The sequence below is a fragment of the Henckelia pumila genome, chromosome 3, assembly GCF_033568475.1.
Source record: "Henckelia pumila isolate YLH828 chromosome 3, ASM3356847v2, whole genome shotgun sequence".
NCBI lineage: Eukaryota > Viridiplantae > Streptophyta > Magnoliopsida > Lamiales > Gesneriaceae > Henckelia > Henckelia pumila.
The window spans coordinates 196,228,876-196,256,748 of NC_133122.1; the positions used below are offsets into that span (position 1 = coordinate 196,228,876).

At 35.4% G+C, this 27,873-nt stretch overlaps 3 protein-coding genes across 3 annotated transcripts; 2 read left to right on the plus strand and 1 right to left on the minus strand.

Annotated features, from left to right (window-relative positions):
- The first annotated feature begins 171 nt into the window (after positions 1 to 171).
- Positions 172 to 2,074, plus strand: LOC140892297 (uncharacterized). The gene is made up of 2 exons (XM_073301140.1): positions 172 to 1,071; positions 1,160 to 2,074. Exons 1-2 carry the CDS (start codon positions 441 to 443, stop codon positions 1,807 to 1,809), a joined length of 1,281 nt encoding a protein of 426 aa, XP_073157241.1. The 5' UTR covers positions 172 to 440; the 3' UTR covers positions 1,810 to 2,074.
- A 15,838-nt stretch (positions 2,075 to 17,912) lies between these two features.
- On the plus strand, positions 17,913 to 19,531 carry LOC140890298 (anthocyanidin reductase ((2S)-flavan-3-ol-forming)). The gene is made up of 6 exons (XM_073298060.1): positions 17,913 to 18,030; positions 18,209 to 18,375; positions 18,458 to 18,661; positions 18,860 to 19,019; positions 19,098 to 19,311; positions 19,390 to 19,531. Exons 1-6 carry the CDS (start codon positions 17,913 to 17,915, stop codon positions 19,529 to 19,531), a joined length of 1,005 nt encoding a protein of 334 aa, XP_073154161.1.
- Positions 19,532 to 19,663: 132 nt separating this feature from the next.
- On the minus strand, positions 19,664 to 20,758 carry LOC140890299 (small ribosomal subunit protein mS79 (rPPR3b)-like). The gene is made up of 3 exons (XM_073298061.1): positions 20,748 to 20,758; positions 19,867 to 20,656; positions 19,664 to 19,747 (listed from the first exon to the last, which is right to left on the minus strand). Exons 1-3 carry the CDS (start codon positions 20,756 to 20,758, stop codon positions 19,664 to 19,666), a joined length of 885 nt encoding a protein of 294 aa, XP_073154162.1.
- Positions 20,759 to 27,873: the final 7,115 nt, after the last annotated feature.

The window sequence follows — 27,873 nt, forward strand, 5'->3', positions numbered from 1 at the left end:
ACTTGTAAGTATAACGTAACATATGTTATGGAGTAATAAAACAATCAAAGAGAATTAATATGATGAATAATTAATATACGATGATTTTCTCAGTGATGAGTGGATCTATGAAGGGAATTGATTTTGCGTGTTGCAGTTTTAAATTTACGACTCCACGAAATTGCCAAACTCCAAGATTAACTGCGTTTAAGGCAAATTGGCTGGTCCTAAAAAGGCAACACCACCAGCCCACATTGTTAATATGAGACCGCCAATTCAAGAAAACGGAAATACGGAGAAAGTTTCGATCTTGACAGTATATTTTTCCATTCTTATTATCAAAGATTTTACCATCTTCTATATATATCTGATCCAAGAAATTATTAAGAGTCAAATATCGAGGAAGATGAATCTTTTCGGCGTTTGAGAAAGCCAAAAAATTAGGCCATCGATCGAGGAAGATGCCTGCAGTTTGGTTTGCACTGAAAAGATCTCTCCACTGTAAAACAGAGCCAGGATCTGTTCATGATCCCAAAGGAGATGGAAGCAAATTAGCTCTGCCCAACATTTCGACCAAGAAAAAAGTAGGCGGGAGATCTGGTTGTTCTAAATCCATTGCGAATCTGAAAGATGTTGTGATCCACGGAAGCAAGAGGCACACGGAGAAGCCCAAGATTTGCAGTCCAAGATCCATTGAAAGCAGTGAACTCATGTATCCGATCACCCATGAGGTCATGCTTGATAACTCCACTTGTGAACTCAAGATTAGAGCTTTTCCAAACAACCGCTGTGGCGGTGATGGTGATGGCGATGGCGATGCATCGGACTATGTGGGCATGCTTAAGCCGGGGACTCCTGGCCCTGGAAGGCTGCAAATCGGGCGAGGGCAGAAGCCAGGGATCTCAGGGAGTCCGATTAGGAGAACGGCGAGTAGCGTCTCACGACGAACCTCTGGATTCGGAGTGATGATGCCAACAAGGCACAGGTCTTCTTTTGGAGCAGAGTTTCATGGGGGTCTGTTCTGTCATAAATGTGGAGAACAATTTGGGAAGTGGGAAGCAATGGAAGAGCATCATCTCTCTAAGCACGCTGGTAAAACACGTTTTTGGGATTGAATCTTGCTTGATTTTCCCTTCTGAATCTTTTATCATTTTTCCATGTTTCTTCGTTTCTGGTGTAGTTACTGAACTGATCGAAGGAGACTCCTCGAGAAGAATCGTGGAAATAATCTGCCGAGCAAGCTGCTGCAGCAACACGGAAAACAACAAGAAGAACAACCGTGTTGCGATCGAGCGGATCCTGAAAGTCCACAACATGCAGAAAATGTTGGCACAATTCGAGGAATACCGGGAGCTAGTCATAATCAAAGCCAACAAGCTAGCGAAGAAGCATCCCCGTTGCCTGGCGGACGGAAACGAGCTTCTTAGATTCCACGGCGCCACCGTCGAGTGCTCCCTCGGCCTGAAAGGCTCCTCCAGCCTCTGCACATCGAACAATTGCCACGTCTGTCGGATTTTGCGAAACGGGTTTTCGACTAAGAAAGAGCTGAGCAATAATGGTATCGGGGTCTTCACGGCTTCAACTAGCAGCAGAGCATTGGAATCGATTCAAGAATGTGATGATAATGGATCGACAAGAAAGGCCCTGATTGTTTGCAGAGTCATAGCAGGCAGAGTGCACCGGCCCCTGGAAAATTTCCAGGAATTAGTGGGGCAATCGGGATTCGATTCATTGGCGGGTAAAATGGGGCTCCATTCCAATATCGAAGAGCTTCACTTGCTGAGCCCGAGGGCTCTTCTTCCCTGCTTTGTAGTTATTTACAAACCTTGAAATTAAAAACCAAATGTAGGATTTCAATTTTGCTCGTTTCTTTTGTCATGTTTTCCACTTTCTTCCATTAGCAGGCATGAAAATTGATGTGCTTTTTTTTACTGTAAATCAAGAAATGGTGAAAAACAATGGATGATTGCTTTGCAATAAATCTGCAGTACTGGAGACGACAGAGACAAAAAGTTAATTCGATGGTGACACACACGGCATTGGGTCCTTGTCGGAGTTTAATAAGCGCATGGAAATCATTTATGGGGCATTTCAGTGTATTCTTTTTCTATAAAATTTCACAAAAAATTTAAACTTTTTTAATCGATCTTATTTGAACACTGCAGTTAGCAAATGTGTTGTGTGCATGTAGAATAACATAAATAAATATTATGTTTTGTTTATAAATATTATATTTTTAGTGTGTAATGTAATATATATTAATTATTTATTTATGAATAATATATTTTTATTTATCAAATAATCCGTGTGATTATATTCTTCTAACATCTAATATTATGGATAGGCAAATTACAAAGTTATTCATGATCTTATCTATGTTGAGAAAAAAGATGAAAAAGAATTGGTAAGATATTGTAAATTACTAATATGTAACTCAAATGAAATTTGTATATCAAACATGGTGGCTTGGAAAAATTGGATCAAAATTGGTGTCACGTTACATGACATATCAATAGTCAATGTTCTAATACTCTCAACAAGCGTTATATTATATGGTACTGATAGTAAGTATGGATAAATGTTGACCAAAATAATTGTCTCTATATTTATTTTTTAAAAGTTCAATTTATATAAAAATCATGAAGTTCTTTTAAGATAGATTATGCGGTTGTTGCGATTTATAATTAACTAGCTAATATGTACACTCATTGTGTGTACAATATGATCAGGGGTAGATTCAGGATTCTATATTAGGAGGGGCCACGTTTGTAGACAAAAATGATGAAAATAATTAACATATATTTATATATAACTTTCTATAACAAAAACATAATATATAAAAAATAAATATAATATCTAAAATTAATATTACTATATTACCAAAAGAGTGAAGCCAAATTTTTTTTAAAAAAATATATTTGAATACATATCAAATTCTATTGTTGTACCTATTAGATGTTATTTCTCTTTATATCTAACAACTAGATTTTTTTTTCTTTCTATAGCCGGTAAATACATGTTAAACGAGAGACACAAACTTAATTCTTAACTATGTTTTATTCCTATGTATAATCAAAAGAATAAATAAATAATATGTAACCATCATTCAATAAATTAATTTTTATTGCATCTTATAAATATTTTTTAATTTTAAATACACAAGTGGATATGAGTTCAGTGGCACCCGGGCTATGAAATTTTTCAAATTTTTGTATATAGAAATTTTGAAAAATTTTGGATTAATTTGGTGTTAGCCCGGGTAGCTCAATTCAAAATATTGAAAGATTCAAAAGCTTAAAGTTTTAGCCCGGATAGACCAGAAATTCTGGCTCCGCCATTGTATGAATTTGCATGTGTTTGGTATAAGTAAATGAATAAATTTTTTATTAAGATAAAAACCAAAAATATATTAATTTTGGTTTAAAAAATAATGAAATTATTGACTATCAAAAGCTCAAAAATCTCAAACCTTAAAATCACTTCAAACATATTAAAAATCGAGCAAGGTGTTGTATATTGAAATCGTGTAATATAAGGAATTTAAAACGTTGCTTATTTTTACATTTTTTTTTTTGTTGTGGTATATATTTTCGTATACGACATTGTCTAACACATAAAATTTGATTTTTAAATGTAACTAGGTGGAGAGTTGCCCTTTGTCACCTGTTGGTTTAACCTGTCGAGTGGGAATTTTTTAAAGGAAAAATTGTTTTTCATGTATATTTGTTATTTTGCGATTTCAATCCTTTATATTTTTAGATTTCAGTTTTAGTTCGCTATCTTTATTTTTTTGCCAATTTTAGTCTTTTTTCCGACATGGCGTTGATGCGACATTAATCAATTCAGTGCTGATGTGGAGCTGACGTGTACATTGCTACGTAAGCATTTTTATTAAACAGGATCGAAATTGCCAAAAATCAGAACATGTAGATGCTGAACTAAAATTGAAATGTGAAAATATAGAGGACCAAAATCACAAAGTGACAAAGGACTAAATTTTCAATTTTTCCCTTCTTAAATTATGCGCTAGCGATTCAAATCATCGTTTTTGTTCGAAATATGTATTGAGAGGATTCTTCATGCATTTGGAATATCGATCAGTAGTACTTTTATTACACAGTACATTGTGGATGCAGATTTTCATTCATTTGTGATATTCACTCTTTGTTCCATCAGTTTTGAGTAGTGCATATGATATAATCGTCTTCGCTTTTTGTCGTAATACCTTGGAGTCAATATAATCAGATCTTATTGAAATAAAAAGTTGAATTAAATGAAAGGGAACACGGAAAGGATACACGGATAGTACTAAATTCATCATAGGAATTGAATTAAGGCAATCAGTTCTTGAATGTAAAAGAGAAGAACAAGCTGTTTGAGGTTGACATAAAATGCTAGAGCAATAGCTAATATTTCTACCATTCAGCAGAACATTTTTCAATTTTTCTTTCGCGTGAATGAAAAACTGAAAAGTGATTCATAGAAGTTTCTCGCAAACACTACCTTACTCAGGCTGCATTCCTCTGAAATATATCATGCTCGGTCTATAAGTCACCCGATATTCAATTCCTGATGGTTTAGATTTCTTTTTCTCGACTTTTCCAGATTTAATATTATACAAATTAAAATTTCTGGCCTTGTCAAAAAATCCCCTTATATAAACACATCCATATTTCGTGAACTGTGGATGAGCTTTCAAGATTCGGGTAGCCGGCGAAATAACGATTTTCTGATCACCCCATTTGCCCTTCTTGTAATCTTCCAATATCCAAGCATGAATCTGTTCCTGTACTAGTTTTGTAATGGAGAACTTTCCGTTCCATCGTACGATCTGGACATTATTCCGATCTAGAAACAAGCAAGATGGGATTGCAACCTCTTTAAATTGCTCGGTCGCAGTCGAAGCAGATCACTCCCGGATCACCAGCCATAGAAAGCACCAATATATACAAGACATTATCAATGAAACGACTTCTTATATTGACACGATTCGCGATTGCACTAATGTCCAAGTTGTAAGTAGGAACATGGAGAGGCCTCCAAGCCGAATCTACCCCAATCGTTAGAACTTCAAAGCCAAACCGGTTTGTTTTTTTGTCCAAGTTAAAAGACACCAACTTGTATTATTTGGTTTTGGCGATGAATCTGATGGACATGCACATGTTGGCTGGTTCAATGTGCTTTGGACTAGGGAGATGGAGAATGCTTTTCGTTGAAGGGTTTCTTATGCGGTATTTATTGGCCGATGGACATCTTTCCAACATCAGTCCATTAACAGAACTCTCTTTCATGAAGTCGTCGAAATCGCATTCTGGGGTGTATGCTTCAAACGAGTTCCTAGAGCGGTCTCTTAAAGCAAACCGGATCATATGTAGATGGGTGAAATCATGTTCTTGAATGGTGTCACGCCACGGCTTGCACACGGTTTTTGTCATGCCCCGAAACCGGGCCTAGTTGACATCGGCATTGTTTAACAATTTAACATTGAAATAACAAGCCTCATAGTACAAGTCTTGCCAAAAACCAGTCTATTTCATAAACAATAACTGTTTTTACAGAGAACAAAACACAAGTGCAACAATGCGGAAGCAAAACTGAAATTTAAAGTAAAAATATTTCTTCAACTTGAACTGATCCATCCTCACCAACCTCAGAACTTATTATATTTTTCGTCATCTAACTCATCTTCATTCTTATCTGGGGAGTAAAGTAAGGGGGTGAGTGTTTTGGAAAACACTCAGCAAGTGGGGGCCGATCGAGCACGATAAACACCAAAATATATTTACATGTACTCATGTATATTTTATAATCTCGAAACAAAATAAGCATGCTGAATTCGAACAAATACAAAGCAAATATTGCACGGTTAATTATCTCATTTTCCGTGGTTCTACTGATCAGTCCCCTATATGTTACTCCTCTAAGGGGCGAGGCCAAAAGAACGGTTATTATAACCCACCGCATCAGGGCCATATCAAATCAAATCAAATCAAATCGTCGGAAATTCCTTAACCATTTCTAAATCGACTCTTAACAGTGCATCTCAAATATTTCCAAATAATTCTAACATGCTTCAAATAATATCACGAATAGCCAACAAATAATATATATCAAAGTGAAACGAATATTATCATGCCGATCGAATTTTCAAAAGTATAAGTATTTATTTTATAAAACTTAACTCACACACAAAAATAAATATAAGTATAGAAACTTATATTACACAAAAGAAAGGTAGAAGCCCACTTACCCGAAAAATCTTGTTGAATCGATAATTGATATAAAATTCTTCTAAAAGCTTCATCTACTCTTTGTCAAGCCCAACTCTTTGATGCCACAAGAACTTAACTCTTAGAAGAAATATGCATGTCTTCCATATAATTTATCTCTCTTTCTTTTTATGAATATTATGGATTGAAATGAGAATGTGACTAGTGTAGTATATTTCTACTAAAATTTCAAGCAACTCAAAGGGTCACATTAAATGTAAGGAATTGAATTTGGTTTAGTGGGTAGTAAATTGAGAGGGAAAACATGGGTTAGTGGGTAGGAATTTGATAAGTCATAGTGGTTTATGACAAATAGTAAGTATGGTATAATTGTTGATTTAAAGACTAGTCAATAATTTTTAACACATGACAAATAAATTATCTATATTGACAATTTGGACACAAAAATGGATTTTATGAACTTTATAATGGATAAAGATATATACTTGAACATGTGTTTTCATGGTTGAGAATTTTAAAAGACAATCAATTGAGGCATTAAGCCTAATTAATAATCAAACAATAATTATATAAAATAATTAGATATAATGTCATTCTTAAAATTTTAAACATTAATAATTCCACCTCAACATGACAATTGAGATAAATCATTATTTTGAAAATAATACTAGTCAATAAAAATAATAAGTTTTCTTTACATGTAAAATAATAAGTATAATATGAGAACCGAGATTTAGCCAAAACAATTGAAATTAGAAATCTTAGTTTTTATTTCACTAGTAGGTACAAAAATATATTTAAATATATTTTCTTTATTATACCATGAATTTGGTCACGGATATCACAGTTTTGAATCCAGTTAAGGATTTCACAGGCAACCAACTCAAGATCTCAGTAACTAATTCATGGGGTAATGAGACCATTTTCTCTGGGGAGTCGTTTCCAGTTGACATATATATTCATGCTGAATCAGAATCCTTCAAGCTAAGCTACAAAATTTCTAAAGGCTACTGATCCAGTCCGAGTTTATAAAGAGATTGAAGATTAGTAGAGTCCCACAAACAAATCACAATCTAAAACTTCCTGATCTTGAATGACAAATTTAAATCTATGGATTTCAAGTATATTCAAATATATATTTTTTTTTGGTTTAGATAAATAACACAATAAGCATCAAATGTAATCATTTCATGTTTATATAGTATCTTTGTATTTCAAATCATTCAAATTTACATATCTAAAACTTCTTGGATTTGGCTTTGCTAAATAAGATAATTTGGGAACCTTTCAAATATATGTATTTCACATGTTTTTCTTGTCATTAAAAATCGGAAAAACTGCAATTTTGGTGCTTTATATTTCTCAGTTTGCGATTTCGGTCCTCTATGTTTTTGTATTTCAGTTTTAGTCCTGTATGTTTCGATTTTTGGTAATTTCAGTCTTTTTTATTCGAAAATGTTTACGTGACACAATCACGTCAGCTCCACATCAGCATTTCATTGATGCCACATCAGCGCCACATCGGAAAAAAAGACTAAAATTGCCAAAAAAGATAGCGGACTAAAACTGAAATCTAAAAATATAGAGGACCAAAATTGCAAAGTGACAAAGATATCGGACCAAAAAAATAATTTTTCCTTAAAAATCATATATTTCAAATATATTTTTGTTGATGTTTAGAAAAATAACATCGTACACATCAAACCTAATCTAATCATTTCATGTTTATATAGTTTTTTTTATTTCCCAATCTATTCTAATTTGTATATATATAACTAATAATAATAATAATGTACAGATAAGTAACTTTAATCTATTATTCCATTAATTAATTATAAAATTATATTAAAATCTATAGATTTCAAATCCTCCCATCTAAAACAACCATAAAATTAGGTTTAAGAAAATTGGAGAGAATCTACACCTGTAAAACTGTGAAAATCAGATGCCACTTTTTTGTTGAAACTGATTTAGGTAAGGGTTTTGTAGGAGGGGACACGCAGAAGATCCCGGAGCCAATATATATAAAACGAAAATTTCAACCTTTACCTTTCATCTAAGGCCATCTTCAATGGCCGAGGGTGTTGGGCCACTCGGCCCAGTACCTCTCGGGTCTCTCTACGCTAGCATCTAAAGGCTCAATTTTTTTGTATTTGAGATATTTACGTAAATATCTCAAATGCAAAAAAATATGGGTCGTTGGATTCCCATTCAAACAGTGTCCGAATGAGGTAGCACAGAATCATCCGTCCCTCTCTCGCCTCTCCAAGGGCGAGGATCCGTCGGCCGTGAAGAAGAAGTGGGCTCAACGCGATGAAGTCTATAGATTTTTTATTTTTTTAAAAATAAAATAGGTTATCTAATGGCCAGATAAACCTGACCGTTTAATTATTAAAAAAAATTTTAAAAATAAAATTAATAATAAAATATTTTTTAAATTAAATATAAAAGAATAGATAAGGTGATTTGGTCGGTCGTAGATCAATGGTCAATATTATTTTGCCTTTAAATTTTTTTAAAAAAAATATAAATATCATTTTAAAAAAAATTTATGTTTGGTTTTTTTTAATTATGCTTTTATAAACGCATCATGTGTAAACTTTTAAATTTTAATTATGTGTAATTTAAATTTTTTTTAATTATGTAAATTTATTTTGTGTTTAAATAAAAAAAATATTTAATAAAATAAAATAAATAAAATTTTAACATCCTCTCTACAACATCATCTCATTATCGTGAAACCAAGAAATAAATTATCATCGTTGACATTATCGTGCAATGAAATTACCAATTTCATCCCACATGTTGGGCTTCGGCCCAACTACCCTTTATTTTCTCAGCTCACTACCCAAACTATATTAATCCCCCTATTCTTAATCAGTAAGCTGACTGCGCCTCCTCTTTTCTGATGCTCGTTCCCTTTCTGCTTTTGAGGAGCGCCTCCTCTTCTCTGGGTTCTTTTTCTGTGCGTAAGAGTGAGGCTGAGAGATTGAGAGGATTGAATGGGCGTGAGATTGAGGATTGAAAGGGCGAGAGAGTGAGGCGGCCGTCCATCCCCTTGAAGTCTGTTGTGCGAGAACTAAGGGAGTGAAGGTAGCTTGGTGCTTCCTTCTTTGGTGTAGTGTTGATGCCCTCTCTCGCCTCGTTTCCGTGTAAGCATTCAATCCATCGGCTTCTTTGTGAGGCTGCCGATCTGTGTAAGAGAGTGGGGCAGTGTCTTGGGATTCCCTACTATGTGTAGGCATGAGTTTTGGTTGGGAAGCCTTTGTGGTCTTCGTCGTGGATTGCCGGTAGATTGGAGAGTCGTAGCGTCTGAGCCCCGGAATCTTTGAGTTTGTTCACATTATTCCTATTGTTTTTGTTGGCTTCGGTTTCTGTTCTCTGGTTTTCTTTGTTTCTTGTGTTTGTGTTCTTATTATGAAGCTTAGGAACAAGAAAGAAGAAGCGCGGCGGATCGAACATTGAAAACACCGGATTCTCAACAGTGGTATCAAAGATAAACGACGAGGACTATGAATTCCTAACAGTGGTATCAGAGCCATGGGTTGGTTGCCATTGGTCCGCCGCCGCCGACTGGTCAGCTCTGCCTGCTGGACGTTGGGCTGTCAACTGGTTGCTTGGGCTACCCGTTGTGCCGTTACATTCGTTGTCCGTTGTCGTCGCCTTCGGTTAGCCAGGAACTGAAACTTTTACTTAGGGTTTCGTTCTGGTAAATTGGCTGGAACCTTTTTTTATCGCTTTAGTAGCGTAACCACTGGGTGCGGATGTTATGTGTTGGGATTACGTAGTAGAATCCTAGGATTTATTTGCTTGATTGATTACTGTTGTGTTTTCATATCCGTGGTTTTTTTTTCATGTTGGATACTGTTGTATTTCCATGCTTGGTTACTGTTGTGTTTCCATCTCAGCTGTGCTTGGTTGTTGCTGTCGTGTTTCCATCTCGCCATTGTTTATGGGATACTATCGTGTTTCCATAATTGGTACTGTTGTGTTTCCATCTCCGTGTTGTTTTCGCTGTGTTTCTTTGTGATTCACATGTGTCTGCATTTTTTGTGTGAAATCTGCTAGCTTATTTTATCTATTTTTCTGTGTGAAAAATAGTTATGTCTCATATTTTTCAGAACTTGCCTCGGCTCCAAACGAGGTGGATCATTTTTGTGGTTCAAGTCTTGATTCTGAACATGTTGAAAAGTCTTTAAACTTTGATATTTTTAACAGATGTGTTCTGTTTCGGTGTAGTGTTGTAGCTCACTTTGTGTTTGTTGTATATTTATTCTTGAACTAACTTTGTGTTTTCTGTGTGGGGCGATGATGATTGTTGTAGGTTACTCTCGTAACTAGTGAATCGGTGTTGGGCCAAAATGTGGAGATTGTTGGGTTTTGGCCCAACTACCCTTTATTTTCCCAGCCCACTACCCAAACTATATTAATCCCCATATCCCTAATCAGTAAGCTAAATTTACCTCCTCCTTCTTGTTGTGCGTTCTCTTTCTGCATCTGAGGTGTGTCTCCTCTTCTTTGGGTTCTTCTTCTGTGCGTACGAGTGAGGCCGAGAGATTGAGAGGATTGAAGGGCGTGAGATTGAGGATTGAAAGGGCGAGAGAGTGAGGCGGCCGTTCATCCCCTTGAAGTCTGATGTGAAAGAACTGAGGGAGTGAAGGTAGCTTGGTTCTTTCTTCTTTGGTGTAGTGTTGCTGTCCTCTCTCGCCTCGTTTTTGTGTGAGAATTCAATCCATCGGCTTCTTTGTGAGGCTGTCGATCTATGGGTGAGAATGAGATAGTATCTTGGGATTTCCTACTATGTGTAGGCGTGAGTTTGGGTTGGGAAGCCTTTGTGGCCTTCGTCGTGGATTGCCAGTGGATTGGAGAGTCGTAGCGTCTGAGTCCCAAAATCTTTGAGTTTGCTCGTGTTATTGCTACTGTGTGTTGGCTTCGGTTTCTGATCTCTAGTTTTCTTTGTTTCTTGTTTTTGTGTTCTTATTGTGTAGCTTAGGAACAAGAAAGAAAAAGCGTGGCGGATCGAACGATGAATACGGCGGATCCCCAACAACTTTATCTCACTATTAACATGCTCTAAGTAGTCTATAGGGTTTTCACTAGGTCGAGTTAGAACGGGTATCTTATCCGGGTTCAACTTGTTAATTCGCAAATGAATATTCGATTTTTGTATCTAAACAAGTATGGATAGTGTAGTGTGTTTTACAAACGTTCGATGTTTACCCAACCCATCTAGGTATGTGCACATTAATGGATCCTGTAACTGGTTTTACAAATGCTCGACATGTACCCAACCCATTTAGGTATGTGTACATATATGAATCGTGTAATGAGTTTACAATACTCTGACGTATACCCAACCCATTTAGGTTTTATAGATGTTTATGATTTATTCACTTTTCTTATCTCTTGAAGATGATCTTTTAAGATTTTTTTAGATCGCATGCATGTTAAAATCCAATTTATATGTCATGGGATTTATATGAATTATTGAGTGTCATAGATTTGTTACTTTACATATTTGGTTGAAACTTCTCATCCCAATCCAAGTTATCCTTTAAAATTTTTAAAAGGCTAAACATAACTGAAATGGTAAAAACACGATTTAAGGGGCGGGATAATAGTCAAAATAGTCCTTTAAATTTGTTTGTTTTGTGATTTGGTCTTGTAAGTATTCAATTTTTGGTTTTAGTCCTGTAAGTTTAGTTATGTTTTGGTTTTTAGTTCTTTTTATTTAAACAATGTTTTTATAACCGAACTGGTGATCAAACCAATCTAACTTAAAAAAACGGTCTAACTGATTGTACCGTTTTAACTGAACGGTCGGATCGAAAAACCGCTTATATAATATAATATAATTAATAATATATTTTAAATTATAAATACCTAAAAAATTTATAAATAGAAAATATATATATTTATTGTAGTTTTTGAAAACTAAATAACTATATAAATATATTCAAAATATTAGTTTTATTTTTATTTTAAAAAAAATAAATAAAATAATTAAAAAACTTTAATATTAATAAATAATATATTTATTAAAGAAAAAATTTCAAATAATCATGTATATATAATAATATATTAAATTAAGTTTTTAAAATAAAAAAATAATTTTTTTAAAAAAATTGATAAACTGGTTTTCAGATTTTTGGTTCGTTTTTTCGGTTCAACCGTTAAAACGATTTTTTGAGAGTTTCGGATCAGACCAGTGACCAGTTCTGGTTCGAACCGGTCGATACAATCCAGTTTCGAAAACATGGCATTTAAGTGTTAATGTCACAACAAAAATATCATCATTTCTCAATTTCACGTGAACATTTTTAGCTGTCACGTCATCATTTTCTGATATCACGTCAAAACTATATGAAAAAAAGACTAAAAGCCAATTATAACTTAACTTGTAGGACCAAGATTCAAAATTAAATATTTATAGGACCAAAACACAAAATGGACAAACTTACAAGATCATTTTAACTATATTCCCTTCAAGGGCTTTCTTATGTTAAAAACGAAATTGGATCCTTGCAGTGGGGTCTCCCACAACACGTGAGAGTAATTTCGATAACAAAATTAATTTATGCTAATTGTGTAAGATTTAGTTTTGCTGACTTTTTTCCCATGTTTGTTAATTTTAATGATTAATGATTTTTTCTAAATTTAAAATTTATTTTACTTTATTACTTTGTATTATTGTGATATATTTATACACAATTTTTATTTCTTAGAAATAATAATTGATAATGATAAAATTACAGATAAAAAGTAATATTATTATTTTTTGCTACTGTAAAATAATAGTAATTTGATGAAATCAAAAATTAAAATACTTTAGGGAAAAAATCGATAAAAATAATTTTGATAATAAATTTAAGAGGAATTTAATATCGCAAAAATTTATCCTTCAATTAATTTTTTGTTAATATTTAATTTTTTAAGTCAAGCTAATAAGAAATTGTTAAAAAATAAAAATATTATCAATAATATAATAATATTTAAATTTAAAACCATTAATTTAACTTAATAAAACTAAACTTTATATATTAATATAAATATATATTATTTCATTTAAAATAAATTTAATAAGAATTTAATATTTAAAGAATTTACCCTTTAAATAATTTTTTAATGTCAAGCTAATCATTATTTTATCAATTGTAATATTCTATCAACTTATTAATAGAATTTTTTTTTACTAATCTCCATATGCTAAATTTAAATTGGATAATAAATCATTAAAATTATGAAATGTTGAAACGTGAAAAAAATGTTAATAGTTTCAAATCTTAAATAATTGCCATAAATTAATATATTTGCTACCAAATTACTACCACATCACATGGTGTTGTGGGAGCCCCACTATAGGGGATTTAAGTGCGTTAAAAACAAGTGAAAAACCAACTACTGGATGTCTGAAAATGATTCGGGAAGTCCGGTGTAACACCTGGTATTTTAAATACGTAAATCCGCATGCATAATTAGGAAATTTAATTATTTAAATTTTAGATTTATGGGTTAAATAATTATGTGAATTATTTGTGCATGATTTAATTTATTTTTTTAAGCATTTAACCCATAAATTAGTGATTTTATGATTTTTAGTATTTTAATTATTTTATCGCGTAGACGGGACCGTGGACGGACGAGATGACAACTTTCTAGCCAATTAATTTCATGAGCCTTTTTAGAGCCCTAAAATATTATTTTGAGTTTTATTATCTCAAAATTTTATGTATTTAATTTTATAATATTTTAGGAGTCCATTTTTATTCAAAATTAGCCAAAATATTGACTTTTTAGCATTTTTAAAATTCCTTTAATTTAATATTTTGGGATTTTTATTTTAGTATCAGATTTTTTTTAAGTATTAGTTGGAGCTTTTAAGTTATATATTTTAGTATTAAAACCATTATTAATATTTAATTATCCTAAAACCTATTTTAATTAAAAATTTAAAACCCCAAAACCTAATCTACCCAAACCACCCGATCACTCACCTTATTCAGCCGTCACTCCATCTCCTCCATCTTCATCTTCTTCATCTAGCAATCCTCGAGAACTCCATAGCCCGGTTTTGAAGGGGTGTTCATCGTTCGTCGTCCCGAGAAACGTTCTACGCAATTCGTTCTTTGAATTCATCGGTGAAAGGCATGATTCTTTCTCTTAATTTCGTGCCATATCAGTATATTACGTGTGTGTTGTGTGTGCATCAAAAATTATTAAGAATTTTCAGAAATCTATTCGGGTGTTGGTTGTATGCGCATTGTTCTTTGGTTTCTTGATCATGCTCACGTTTTTGGTTAACCATGGCTGGTATGACTGCTGGTCAGGATCCTAGGAGGTGTGGGGATGGCCTGGACTCGAGTGGCTCGAGTGGTTCGAGCCAAACGAGCCCAGGAAACCAGCTGATGCAGTTTCGGTCATAGGCGTGCGCAGGTTAGGGTTATAGGAAGGTGGCTCGGGCTCGGCTCTGTGGGTTGCATGGAGCTGGGCCAGGGTCTAGGTTCGAACCGCCCAGACGTGGGCTAAGTCTGGGCGGCGGGGCTCCGGCCAGGGGTGGCCGGAGCAGGGCGGCAGCAGCCCTAGAAGGGCTGCTGCTCGCGGCTGCAGGGAAAGAGGGGCTACGGGTTAAGGGTTAGGTTTGGGTTCCGGGTCGGGTCAAGAGTCTGGGTCGGGTCTGGTTAGTTGTGGGTCAAGTTAAGTGGGTCCGGGTCCGGGTTTGGTGGTCCGGGCTCAAGTCTTTTTATTTTTAAAATATTTTATGAATTAATGGGTTTTTGGGTCAATTAATTTGAAATAAAATTATTTGGACTCCCAATTAATTTTATTTGGACTTTTAAAATTTTAATTAAGTTAGTCCAATAATTTTATGGGCTTTTGAGCCCATAAAAGTTATTGGGCCAGTCTTTGGGCTTTTGGGCCCATTGGGCCAGTTTAAGTTGTTATTGGGCTTAGAATGTTTTAAATGGGCTTTAATTAATTTAATTGGGCTTAGAATAATTTTATTGGGCTTAAGTATGTTATTGGGCCAGTCTCAGTGTTTATGGACCAGATTTAAGTAAATGAGCTTGAGTGTTAGGGCCAGCAGTCCAGGACCATCCATGAGAAAATTGCATGTGTCCTGATTATATATTTAATTATTTTCATGCATTGAAGTTATTTTAATATTTATATGTTAGTAAAAAATTTAAATTAAATATATATGAAGGACACACATTTTAATTAAGTACATGCATTCATGAAATAATTTTATGCATAATTAAATGTTTAAGGTTGAGTAATAATAAAATATTTTATGTTGGAAGTTGAAGTAGTGTGACAATTTAAGGGGGATTCGTCCCCATATGTGACCTATTGAAGGGCAGTTTACTGCCAATTTAAGAGGTGATTCGTCACCGCCACGTACGTTGGTTTCCACGCTGATCAGTATTTAATGTATGATTTAAGGTTACACTACGGATACAACCATGCGATGTTAGAAAATAATTGCTCAACAATGTTTATGTATTATGTTATTTAAGTTAAGTTAAGTTATGTTATGTTATGATATTTTCAAGCATGTTCCTTCATGTATATGTATGTATTAGTATTTAATTGTTTTAAATTATTTTAAACCCTTGTTATGTTAGCATGTTGGGCCTCTAGGCTCACTACACTGGTATGGTGCAGGTGAGTTCGTAGAGGAGGATGTAGCTCCTACCGGCGGCGAGGACCTATGAGCGGACATGCAGTGACCCCGTGACCGTGATAGATGTCTGAGTCACATGCATGTTTTTAATTATGTCAGCACGTTACATATTTTATATTATTTTTCAGAGGTTGGGAGTTTTGAATATTGTATTGAATATTGTCAGTGCATGCAAACTTTAATCACTTTACTTATGCAGTATTTTTAATTAAATGTTTGACTCAGATATTTATTTTATTTAAAGAATGCATTTTTAGTTAAGTATTTAATTATTTATTTATTTATTTTTAAATCTTTTTATTCTGTGCATATATGTATGGGCATATATGTACATATTTTATTTACTAAGTATATAAAATAAAAAAAAAATTCCGCATATTTATTTATTAATTATAGAGTTAGGGTCGTTTCATCCGGAGACCCAAGTTGCTTGGATCCATTTGAACTGGTTTGCAAGTAGAAGGTAAGATCGGACCAACCGATCGCTGTTCGAACCTTCTAGCAGACACATACACTAATGAGTTGTCAAAAGGAGGTTGACAAGTGACAAGTTCGGACACCACAAAGGGTGGATCGGAGCATCCAAACTGCATGCGTCGTGAGGTGTTAAAATGTTGTTAACATATGGGCAACATGAGAGACTAGATAGTTCGAAGTGGAAGATCGAACAGTTCGAAGACGATCGGACCTTTCGAAGTCAAGTTTGGAGCTTCCAAGACAGGCGTCCAGAGACGTAGCATACATGTCACGCCCCAAGATCGGGGTTGGTTGACATCGGCGTTGTTTTCAAATAACATTCAAAAACAACAAGCCTCATAATACAGACTTTAATCAAAAACCAATATAAACAAAATTGTTCTTACATCCCATAAAAAAAAAAATCATAAACAAAATAAAGGGAAAATTGAAAATTTAGTCATGTATGTTTGTTACTTTGCGATTTTGGTCATCTATGTTTTCACATTTCAGTTTTAGTCCTGCATGTTCTGATTGTTTGCAATTTTGGTCCTTTTTATTAAAAAATGCTTAAGTGACACTGTACACATCAGCTCCACATCAGCACTGAATTGGTGCCACATCAGCGCCACATCGGAAAAAGGACTAAAATTGCCAAAAAAATAAAGATAGCGGACTAAAATTGAAATCTGAAAATATAAAAGACTGAAATCGCAAAGTGACAAACATAGAGGATCAAAAAAGCAATTTTTCCTAAGCTAAAACTTATAATCATATGGACAAAGAACTCAAATAAAACAAAATAAAACAAAAATGTTATATTTATATCACATTAGGACAATTAGGGAAAGATATGGTATTAATAGTAAGTATAGATAAATGTTGACCAAAATAATCGTCTCTATATTTATTTTTTAAAATGTAAGTTTTTCAATTTATATAAAAATCATGAAGTTCTCTTAAGATAGATTAAGCGGTTGTTGCGATTTAATTTATGACTAGCTACTATATATGTTCACACATTGTGTGTATAGTATAATCATATGAACACTATGTATATATCGTGTATGATTTGTCCTTAAAATACTTCATAATTAATTTTTTTTCCAATGTAAAATTTAAGAATAAAATGAAATTAGTAAAGATGAATTAAATGAAGATATAGGATTAGAAAAAACTCTTCACTAAAAATACTATATTATGATCTCTTATTTTATATAGCGTTAGAATTTTGCTGCACGTATTGCGTGCTCGTACAATTAGTAAATTAAAAAAATATTAAAAATGAGTATCATTTTGATGAATAATAAAATAATCTCTCAGTTTAAAATTAGTTAATTAGATTATATTATACTCACACATCGAATCAAGAAGGAAGTTTAAAATTAAATATATTTCTATCGGTTTGTGTTCCAAAAGACCAACCAATCGCCAACGCCTATCGATCCCTCGGCTGAAAGTTTGGTGATGTGAATATGCGGTGACACCTAATTCATTGATATTTCACTTTGACATATATATATATACATATATTGCATGCAAATTAACAAGTAGAAAATATAATGGAATCTCAACCAAGAAGTGCGTGTGTAGTTGGTGGCACTGGTTTTATGGCTTCTTTACTTGTCAAGTTATTGCTTCTGAAAGGCTATTCAGTTAACACAACGGTGCGGGACAAGGGTTAGTACCTCTTGTTCTTTTCTTCTTCTTCTTCTGTGGATGAATAAAAAACTTGTGTGTGGTTGAAAATAATATATTGATGATATTTTTATAAAGATGATTAAACCGTGATCGATCGTCAAATGCTAGAAGCCGCGACATACTTACCGGTTTCTTCTCGGGGATTTAATTTTTTCAGGAAACAATGAGAAGATTTCTCACCTGCTGGCATTGAAAAATCTGGGAAACCTGGAAATATTCCAGGCGGATTTAACAGATGAAACCAGCTTCGATGACCCTATCGCTGGGAGCGACTTTGTGTTTCATGTTGCCACGCCTGTCAACTTTGCTTCTGAAGATCCTCAAGTATTAAAAAAAAAAAAAAAAAATTGCTTGATTCATTAAATCTTAATTAAGTAGATTATCATAATTCCCATTTTGCATGCAGAATGACATGATAAAACCAGCGATTCAGGGAGTGATTAACGTAATGAAAGCCTGCGCGAAAGCCGGAACTGTTAAGCGTGTTGTTTTGACATCATCTGCTGCTACAGTGAGTATAAATCAGCTAAATGAGACAGGATTAATGGTGATGGATGAAAACAACTGGACTGATGTTGAATTCCTCACTTCTGCCAAGCCCCCAACTTGGGTAACTGTTCTTTTCCTATTAAGAGTATGTCATATCTCCACTAAACATCTTTTTGGGAGTAATAGATATGTAGAATATGGCATGTGAAACAAATTTTAAAATGATTTAAGATGGTGAATAGATATGTAGAATATGGGCAGGCAGGCCATTTATATGTTTATGCTGAAAGACAACAATTACAACACCATTATATTCCAGGGGTATCTTGTCTCCAAGACACTGGCTGAAAAGGCTGCATGGAAATTCGCCGTGGAAAACAACATCGACCTTGTTACGGTCATTCCTCCTCTAATGGCTGGTCCTTCTCTTACTCCACAGATTCCCGGCAGCGTCACTCTCGCAACCTCGTTGATAATAGGTATCTAAATATTTTCCAGGTCAAAGCTTATATACCTCACAGTATGGCATAATTAAGTAAAAAAAAATAAAAATGCAGGAAATAAATTTCTTATGAATAGCTTAAATGGGATGCAAAAGCTGTCGGGGTCAATCTCTTTGTCTCATGTAAAGGATGTCTGCCGGGCTCATATATTAGTCGCTGAAAAGGATACGGCTTATGGCCGATACATTTGCTGTGCTGTGAACACCAGTGTATGTGAGCTTGCAGATTTTCTGAGACAGAGATACCCTATGTACAATTTACCGACAGAGTAAGCATTGTCTTCTTTAAACTAGACTATTTTTCGGATAAATTGCGCCAATTTTTTTATGTTCATGATAACCTTCAGTTTAGGAGACGTCCCGTCGAAAGCCAAGTTGATAATCTCATCAGACAAACTTCTGAACGAGGGGTTCAAGTTTGAGTATGGAATTGAAGAAATATATGATCAATCAGTGGCGTACTTGAAGGAGAAGGGGGTTACTTTTTGATTGAAGATTTTAACCAGATTATGCATATCTATTCATTTCCACAAATGAAAACTAATGCAAAATTCAACTAAACTTCAATCTGTATGAAAGATGCTGATCACTACTAAATGTCAAAATAAAGTCAAGAAGTTTTTATTTCAGTTCCGCTACAATGGATAACTCAGGCGACGAGCGGAAACAAAAAAGAACACAAAATTGTTTCTTGATGGTCTTAAACTGCAAAAGAAGAACAAAGATACCAAATCATGCCAGTTTAAGTTTATAAAGACAGCTCATTGCTAAGCGCGAAGCACAAATCATGATTTCAATGTCTCCCATAGACGTATCCGGCGCACCATGATATCAGTAATTACATCGGTCTTTATTCCATTTTGACCCATTTCATCGATCAATTTGCGTGCTTCATCAAGTTTTTTCTCATCGACCAACGCATCAAGCCTTGTATTATAACTTATAATATTCGGAATTAAGTTCCATTTAACCATTTGTTTCCACATATTTTCGCCATCACCAAACCTTTTATCCAAGTACAGCCTCTTAAGAAGAGTATTGAACGAGATCAAATTTGGGTTCACTTCACTTTTTCTCACCATGTCATCAAAAAGAGCCAGCGCACTATCCACCTTCCCCATTTTACAAAACCCTTCAATCATAATGTTATATGAAACCACACTCGGCTTCACCTTCCACTTCATCTCCATTTCCTTGAAAATAGCCTCCATTTCATCGTATTTTCGAGCATAAAGACATGCGGACAAAAGTGCATTCAAAGGCCTCACAGTTATCTTACAATTCCTCTCCGGCATTTCATCGAACACTTTCTTGGCACAATCGAACATGCGTGATTGGCCATACAGCCTGATGAGCCTGGCGTTGAAGTTCACTTTGGAGACGTCATCCTTGAACTTCTTTTGGTGCTCGAGAATTTCTTCGATCCATTCGAAGCAATTCTCGGAGGCTAGGCGGCGTACGGTTGTCTCATATATTCCTGCCTGGGCGCGGAAAACGTCAGAAGCGGAGTAGCGCTTGAATTTTTTGACAAGGTTTCTGAGATCCCGTTCTTTGTTGAGTTTCTGGCAAATAAATTCGATCGAGTAGGAATCGATTGTCGCTGCGGCTGAAAAACTACGGCGGAGCAGGGAGAAATGGAGAACATTTTGCGGCTGCTGCCGAGGGTTTTGATTTTTTACCTAAGGAAGATTAATCGAACACTCACCATTCATCCATCACGGGCACCGTTGGAGATGGTCTAAATGGGCCAACTCAAACGGGCCGCCGATTGAGATGGGACGGGCTGTCCACTAATTTTTAAAAAATAAATTTTTTTAATTATGAACATAAAATATTTATCTTTGAATAATGAGATTTTAAAAATTTTAAAACTAGTATTTGATATATTTATAATATCTTATGTTATTATTTTTTATGATTAAATATTTATTTATATTATTTGAAATTTTAATTTTTTTTATCCAAAATATAATTATTACATCAAAATTATATATTTAATCTCAAATACTATTTTTTTTGAATTTTTTTGAATTACTTTATCTTTTAAAATTTTGGCAAATTAGTCAGTCTAGCCCACAACACGCGGCGGAACGAGGCAGGTTGGAGTTTTTATGGTATGTTTGGAGACGGATCTAAACGGATCAACCCCAACGGGGCGCAGGTGGGGGCAAGGCGGGACGGGGAGTCTTACAACTCTATCCAACACTATGGTACGAGTGAAAATGAATCAAACTACTCGTGAGCAACTCGAGAGCAGCTCTGTCAAACCTTGACTAGAGCTCGGTCAAATTGAGCTCGAGTCGAGTTCGAGTAGATCAAATTTATAATCGAGCTCGAGTATTCTAGGTATGTGTTCGAGTAACTCGCGAGCTACTCGATTTTATATATATATATAAACGGAAAAAACGTATATGATATCAAAAGAGGACCTCAAAATTTATTTATTTTGTTTTTTAAATTATGTTATTAATCGAATTTTTTTGGGGATCGGGTGTGTGTAGTGGGAGGAATACACACTCTAAAAACTTTTTCTTGAAATGCTAATAGTTGAGTGAATGTTAGTTCACTCAACTGTTTTTCTCAACTTCTTAATTTGTATGAGCAACTTTAAATAGTGCGAAAACAACACACAGTTAGGTGATAAAGACAATAAAAAAATGTAAAAGCAGTAATGTAAATGACACAAGATTTTATGAAAGTTCGAACGTCTTCTCTTCTTTCACACATGAAGGAATCCACTATAAGATTTTGGTAATTACAACGTCTTGCAATTCACTCACTCCGAGAATATATAGGACTTGGAAACTGCCTATCACGGAACTTCTATATTCTCAAAGATAAAATTCTAAGTTTTTATCAAACTTCTTTTGACATTTGTGATTTTGACTGAGTCATTTAAACCCAGTTTCTCAAATCCCTTGAGTCTGCTTATTGATCTTCAATCAACAGTTGGATTTGAGTAATTCTGGCAGATCCTTAGATGATCGGATAATCTTTCTGATAAGCGAGGGTTGTAGTGAGCAAAATGAATATATTCGGATAAGAGTGCTCGAAAGGAATCCTAAGGATATTGCAAATAATAAGCTTCTCATTTTCTTGAATGTTGAGTTCTCCTTTTATATAGTGTTCAGACTTCAAACGTCTTTATTTTCTTCAATAAATGCACTCGTCCTTTGACTAATGTCTTCGCATGAGATGTCTCATTCATTCTTCTGAATTATAGTTTTTAATAATGTTGGATTGGACACTTTTCTCATTTGGTGGATTTAAGATAGTTGAAGCAAACTTCTTATAGTACCATTCTGATATATATATAACCCTTGTCCATCTTTTTTGTCTATCTTCATAAATGCTTCAGACGGCTAATAAATGCTTTTGACTTTTGCATTAAATGTGTCTAATCAATTAGCCATTAATCATATGCCTATAAGATGTGATAAATGGTTGACAGAAAACTTATATGTTCCGTAGACAATATGTGAACGGTCAAGTTAAAGAGAGCGGTAGTCGATAGATATGGGCTTTGTACTATAAGACCGGTAGGCATACTGCTTATTCTTTTAATCGGTTAAAGCTCCTCATAAGCGGTTGATAAGGATCTTTATATCATGATCGGTTTAGATGATTGGTTACTCATTTCTTTGAACGGTCGTTATTCATTTTGAGTGTAAGTACTGCCAGCGGTTGATACCTGTTTTACAAGGAATAAGACGGTAAATACTATGACAATGATTTATTGTTTTGTTATCACCAAAATTTAAAATTCAACAAATTGATCTAAATATTTCCCTTTATAATTATTCAGATAAATTTATAAATTTTAATTTAATATAATATCTTATTTTTATAGCGTTTGCAAAAAATTATGGTTTAAATAAGTTATTATATTTATAGTGGCAAAGAATGAGGAAAAAAATTACTAGTATTTGGAAAAAAAAATGAAAACTGAATAACTTTCAAGTGGGTGTTTCTGATCAAATATCTTTTATTAAAGTGGAAAAGATAAAGTTTGTCGTTTGATGGTGTGAATGAATAAATGATAATTTTGAATTAATTGAGAGTAAAAGTGACCAGAAAAAAGAATAATTGTTTGGGGTTGAAAATTGTAGTGACCCGTATCCGTGATTAACGATTAATGAGTAATTAATCATGTAATCATGTTTGGGTTAAGTAAAACATGATTAAGAAAATTCTAGGAGGATTAACGGAGCCCAAAAAAAAATGGATCCAGGACACTCGAAATTGGTTTAGAGGGTTCCAAGACTCGAGTGGGATCGAAAGCAACGATCTAGGATCGGAGCGTCCGATCGACGATCGGAGCGTCTAATCAAGAACGGAGCTTCCGATGGCTGTCGGTGACAGGTGTGTGGTTGCATGTGGACCGAATTGACACGTGGCAAACGGAGCGTCCGATCGGGGAACGGAGCTTCCGATCTGCCGGAACGGAACGTCCGATCGAGGAACGGAGCTTCCGATAGACGTCTATAAATATAGGGTCCGAGCTCCTCATTTCTTGCCAATTCCGAATTCCTCTCCTTCGCCCTAGTAGCTCTATTTTGGGTTTTGGGTACTCTTATTTTAGAGTTGGAGTATGAAATATATTTTAGTATAGTCAGACAGTGTCTGACATAGTAGCGGGGCAGTGCTCGTGTAGCGGAGCAGTGCTCAAAGCTGTGGAGCTGCAGCAGGGGTGTGCCCCTAGTTGCGGGATAGTCGCCATCAGTGGGCTGACGACGGACGCAGATATAGCTATGGTCTCCTTAAATTATTTAGGAGTATGCAATAGCTTATTTAAGGCTTTTAGAGCTTATTGAATGATGCATGGATATTTGCATTGTAGAGTTGATGATAGGCTTGGAACCTAGAGTGGGACTGCTAGGATTTGCCTGTAGTAAGGTACGTAAGTACTGACTGAGATGGTCAGCATGATATATATTATATGTGTTGCATGAGTATGTGCTATATGTTTTACCATGTTTTACGGCTTTAGCACATGCATATGTTTTTACGGAGACTGCATCGGGATGATGTGAGTCATGATAGTTTTCATCAGTCGAGGCGATTCTTCCTGAGGATTTGTGTCATGGGAATATACGAGTACCACGCGGAGTCGCTCTCTAGCCCGGTACTGTGTATTCCAGGCGCCCAGAGAAAGTGATTTAACCCTGATTTTTGAAGTCACTTATGTGTTGCATATAAAATATATATCATTGCTTTCGTATTGAGCTTAGAGCTCACGTCCAGTGTTTCTGTATGTCTGGACACCCCATTCGACGGGGCAGTTGTAGGTGCATGGTTGGGCACCAGGAGCTTGGAGTAGCCAGTGACCAGTGAAGACAGCAGGATTTAGCTGAAGGTTTTGCTTTTAGGGTTATTTATTTCGATTGGGTTGTATAATCGAATTTATTTATCCGGTTGTATTCTGTCGGTCTGTTTTAACTTAAGTCTTTCGCAGCGATTTATTTAATGCATGTTTAATTATGCTCCTAAACTCTGATTAGGTAGTGGATCCGGGCTGGATCGCTACAAAAATGTTGGCAAGTGGCATTAAATGCATGTGGACAACTCATGTTGGCAGCTATGCAAAAGTTGAAACGTATGATGGCAAAAAAAATTTAGAATTGAATTGTGTTTCTTGCGTTCAGATAAGAATCACCTCCTATAAATAGATGTCTCTGCTCCTAATTTCCATCATCACATTCTGAGTTTCTTCTTCAGATTAAATAACATTCAATACAATTGAGTGTGTTTCTATATATATTTGTGAGATAGGTTTTCTCCTGTATTAAGAGAGTGAGTGTCTTTTTGGAAACACAGAGAGAGGTTGTAATTCTCCAAATACTATAGTAGAATCTTTTGGTCTTGCCCGTGGTTCTTATCCTAATAATTTTTGGGGGTTTTTCACGTAAATCTTGGTGTCTATTTATTCTTCAATTTCCATAGTTTTTATCTCGTGATGCCACACCTGGGACCAACAAGTGGTATCAGAGCCTTGGCATAAAATTTCTTAAAATTCTGAGTATGCTCTGTGGTTGCAGCTGTGACTGATCTTCCACATCAGAAAAGATTTTTTTGAAGATTTTATAAGGCATGATTCTTGTAGTCAAGATGTCGGCAAAATACGATATAGAAAAGTTCAATGGGAGCAATTTTTTGCTGTGAAAATTGAAGGTGCAAGCAATTCTAACAAAGGTGCGTTGCTTGGCAGCTATTGGAGATAGACCGGTGGACGTCACGGACGATCAAAATTGGAATGAGAAAAGATCTCAAGGAAATGTGGCCAGTACTTTAGGCAGTGGTGAAATATTATTCAGCGAAGCAGCAACAGTTGCGGAAGGAGACACAAATTTTGTGATGCATGAATTATGGATTCAGGAGCGACGTGGCATATGACGTCAAGGAGAGAATGGTTTGATCAGTATGAACCAGTCTCAGGAGGATCTGTATTCATGGGAAATGATCGTGCCTTGGAAATCGCTGGGGTCGATACCATTAAAATCAAAATGTTTGATGACACTATTCGCACCATACAGGAGGTACGACATGTGAAGGGCTTGACAAAGAATCTTTTGTCTTTGGGGTAATTGGATGATATTGGGTGCAAAACTCGTATAGAGAAAGGAATCATGAAGATTGTGAAAGGAGCACTTGTGGTTATGAAGGCGGGAAAAGTTGCTGCAAATCTGTATGTATTGTTGGGGGAAACACACAAAAAGACATAAATAGTTGTTGCATCAATTGGTTCGTGAGAAGAATCAACAGTGTTGTGGCATAGAAAGCTTGGGCATATGTCAGAACGAGGAATGAAGATTCTCTCTGAACGGAAGCTGTTGCCGGGGCTTACAAAAGTGACTCTACCCTTTTGGGAGCATTGTGTTACCAGTAAACAATACAAATTAAAGTTTGGCAGATATACTGCCAAAAGAAAAGGCATATTGGAGCTGATTCATTCTGATGTTTGGCAAGCACCGGTGGTATCCCTAGGAGGAGTGAGATACTTTGTCTCGTTTATTGATGATTTCTCTAGGAGATGTTGGGTTTATCCAATCAAGAAGAAATCAGATGTTTTTGAAGTCTTCAAAGTTTTCAAAGCGTGGGTTGAACTTGATTCTGACAAGAAAATCAAGTGTTTGAGGACTGACAATGGAGAAGAATATACCAGTGATGAATTTGATGATTTCTGTCAGTATGAAGGCATCAAAAGGCAATTCATGACGGCTTACACGCCTCAGCAGAATGGAGTGGTGGAGCGGATGAACAGAATTTTGTTGGACAGAACAAGGGCCATGTTAAGTACTGCGGGTCTAGCCAAGTCATTTTGGGCAGAAGCAGTCAAAATCGCTTCTTATATCATCAATAGTTCTCCTTCAGTGCGATTGATTTGAAGACTCCGTTGGAGGTGTGGACTGGCAAGCCAGCTGATTATTCTCGGTTACATACATTTGGAAGTCCGGTGTATGTTATGTACAATGAACAAGAAAGATTGAAGTTGGATTTCAAATCCAGAAAGTGTATCTTCTTGGGCTATGCTGATGGAGTAAAGGGGCTTTGCTTGTGGGATCCTACTGTCCACAAGCTTATCATCAGCAGAGATGTTATCTTTGAGGAAAATAAAGTAAAGGAAGACAAAGGCACACTGAATTCAGAAACTACTATCATTCAGGTGGAAAATAAGACAGACAAAGATCAAGTTTCTTGTTAAGCAGTACCAGAGCACGAGGTACAAGAACCAGTTGAGTCAGATGTTTCCAAAGTGAGGCAGTCAGCTCGAGAGAGAAGACCATCAGGTTGGCTTTCAGATTATATCACTGAAAGCAACATTTCATATTGTCTGTTAACAGAGGATGGTGAGTCATCGAGTTTCCATGAGGCTACTCAAAGCTTGGATGTATCCCTGTGGATGACAGCAATGCAGGAAGAATTGGAAGCATTGGAAAAAAATAAAACTTGGGATCTTGTTACACTATCACGAGGGAGGAAAGCTATCGATAACAGATGGGTCTATAAGATCAAGCGTGATGGCAATAACCAAGTAGAGCGGTATCGTGCAAGATTGGTTGTCAAAGGGTACGCTCAGAAAGAAGGAACCGACTTCAATGAGATATTTTTTCCTGTTGTTTGACTTTCAACAGTCAGAGTAGTATTGGCAATGTGTGCGGTGTTTGACCTACATCTAGAACAGTTAGATGTGAAAACAGCATTTCTTCATGGTGATCTTGAAGAAGAAATCTATATGCTCCAGCCAGAAATTTTTGTAGAAAAGGAAAATGAGAACTTGGTTTGCAGGTTGAACAAATCTCTGTACGGTTTCAATCAGGCGTCGAGGTCTTGGTACAAGAGATTTGATTCCTATATCATGAGTCTTGGGTACAACAGACTCAGTGCAGACCCTTGTACGTATTTCAAGAGGTCTGGTAATGATGATTATATCATTTTGCTATTGTATGTGGACGACATGTTGGTAGCAGGCCCCAACAAAGATCGGGTCCAAGAATTGAAGGCACAGTTGGCTAGGAAATTTGATATGAAGGACTTGGGACCCGCAAACAAGATTCTTGGGATGCAAGTTCACCGAGACAGAAGTAATAGGAAGATTTGGCTTTCCCAGAAAAATTATTTGAAGAAAGTCTTGCAGCGCTTCAACATGCAAGATAGTAAGCCAGTTTCAACCCCTCTTCCTATTAACTTCAAGTTATCTTCTGAGATGTGTCCTAGCAGTGAAGCAGAGAAAATGGAGATGTCTTGAGTACCGTATGCATCAGCAGTGGGAATTTTAATGTTCGCTATGATTTGTACTAGACCAGGCATTGCACAAGCAGTGGGAGCAGTCA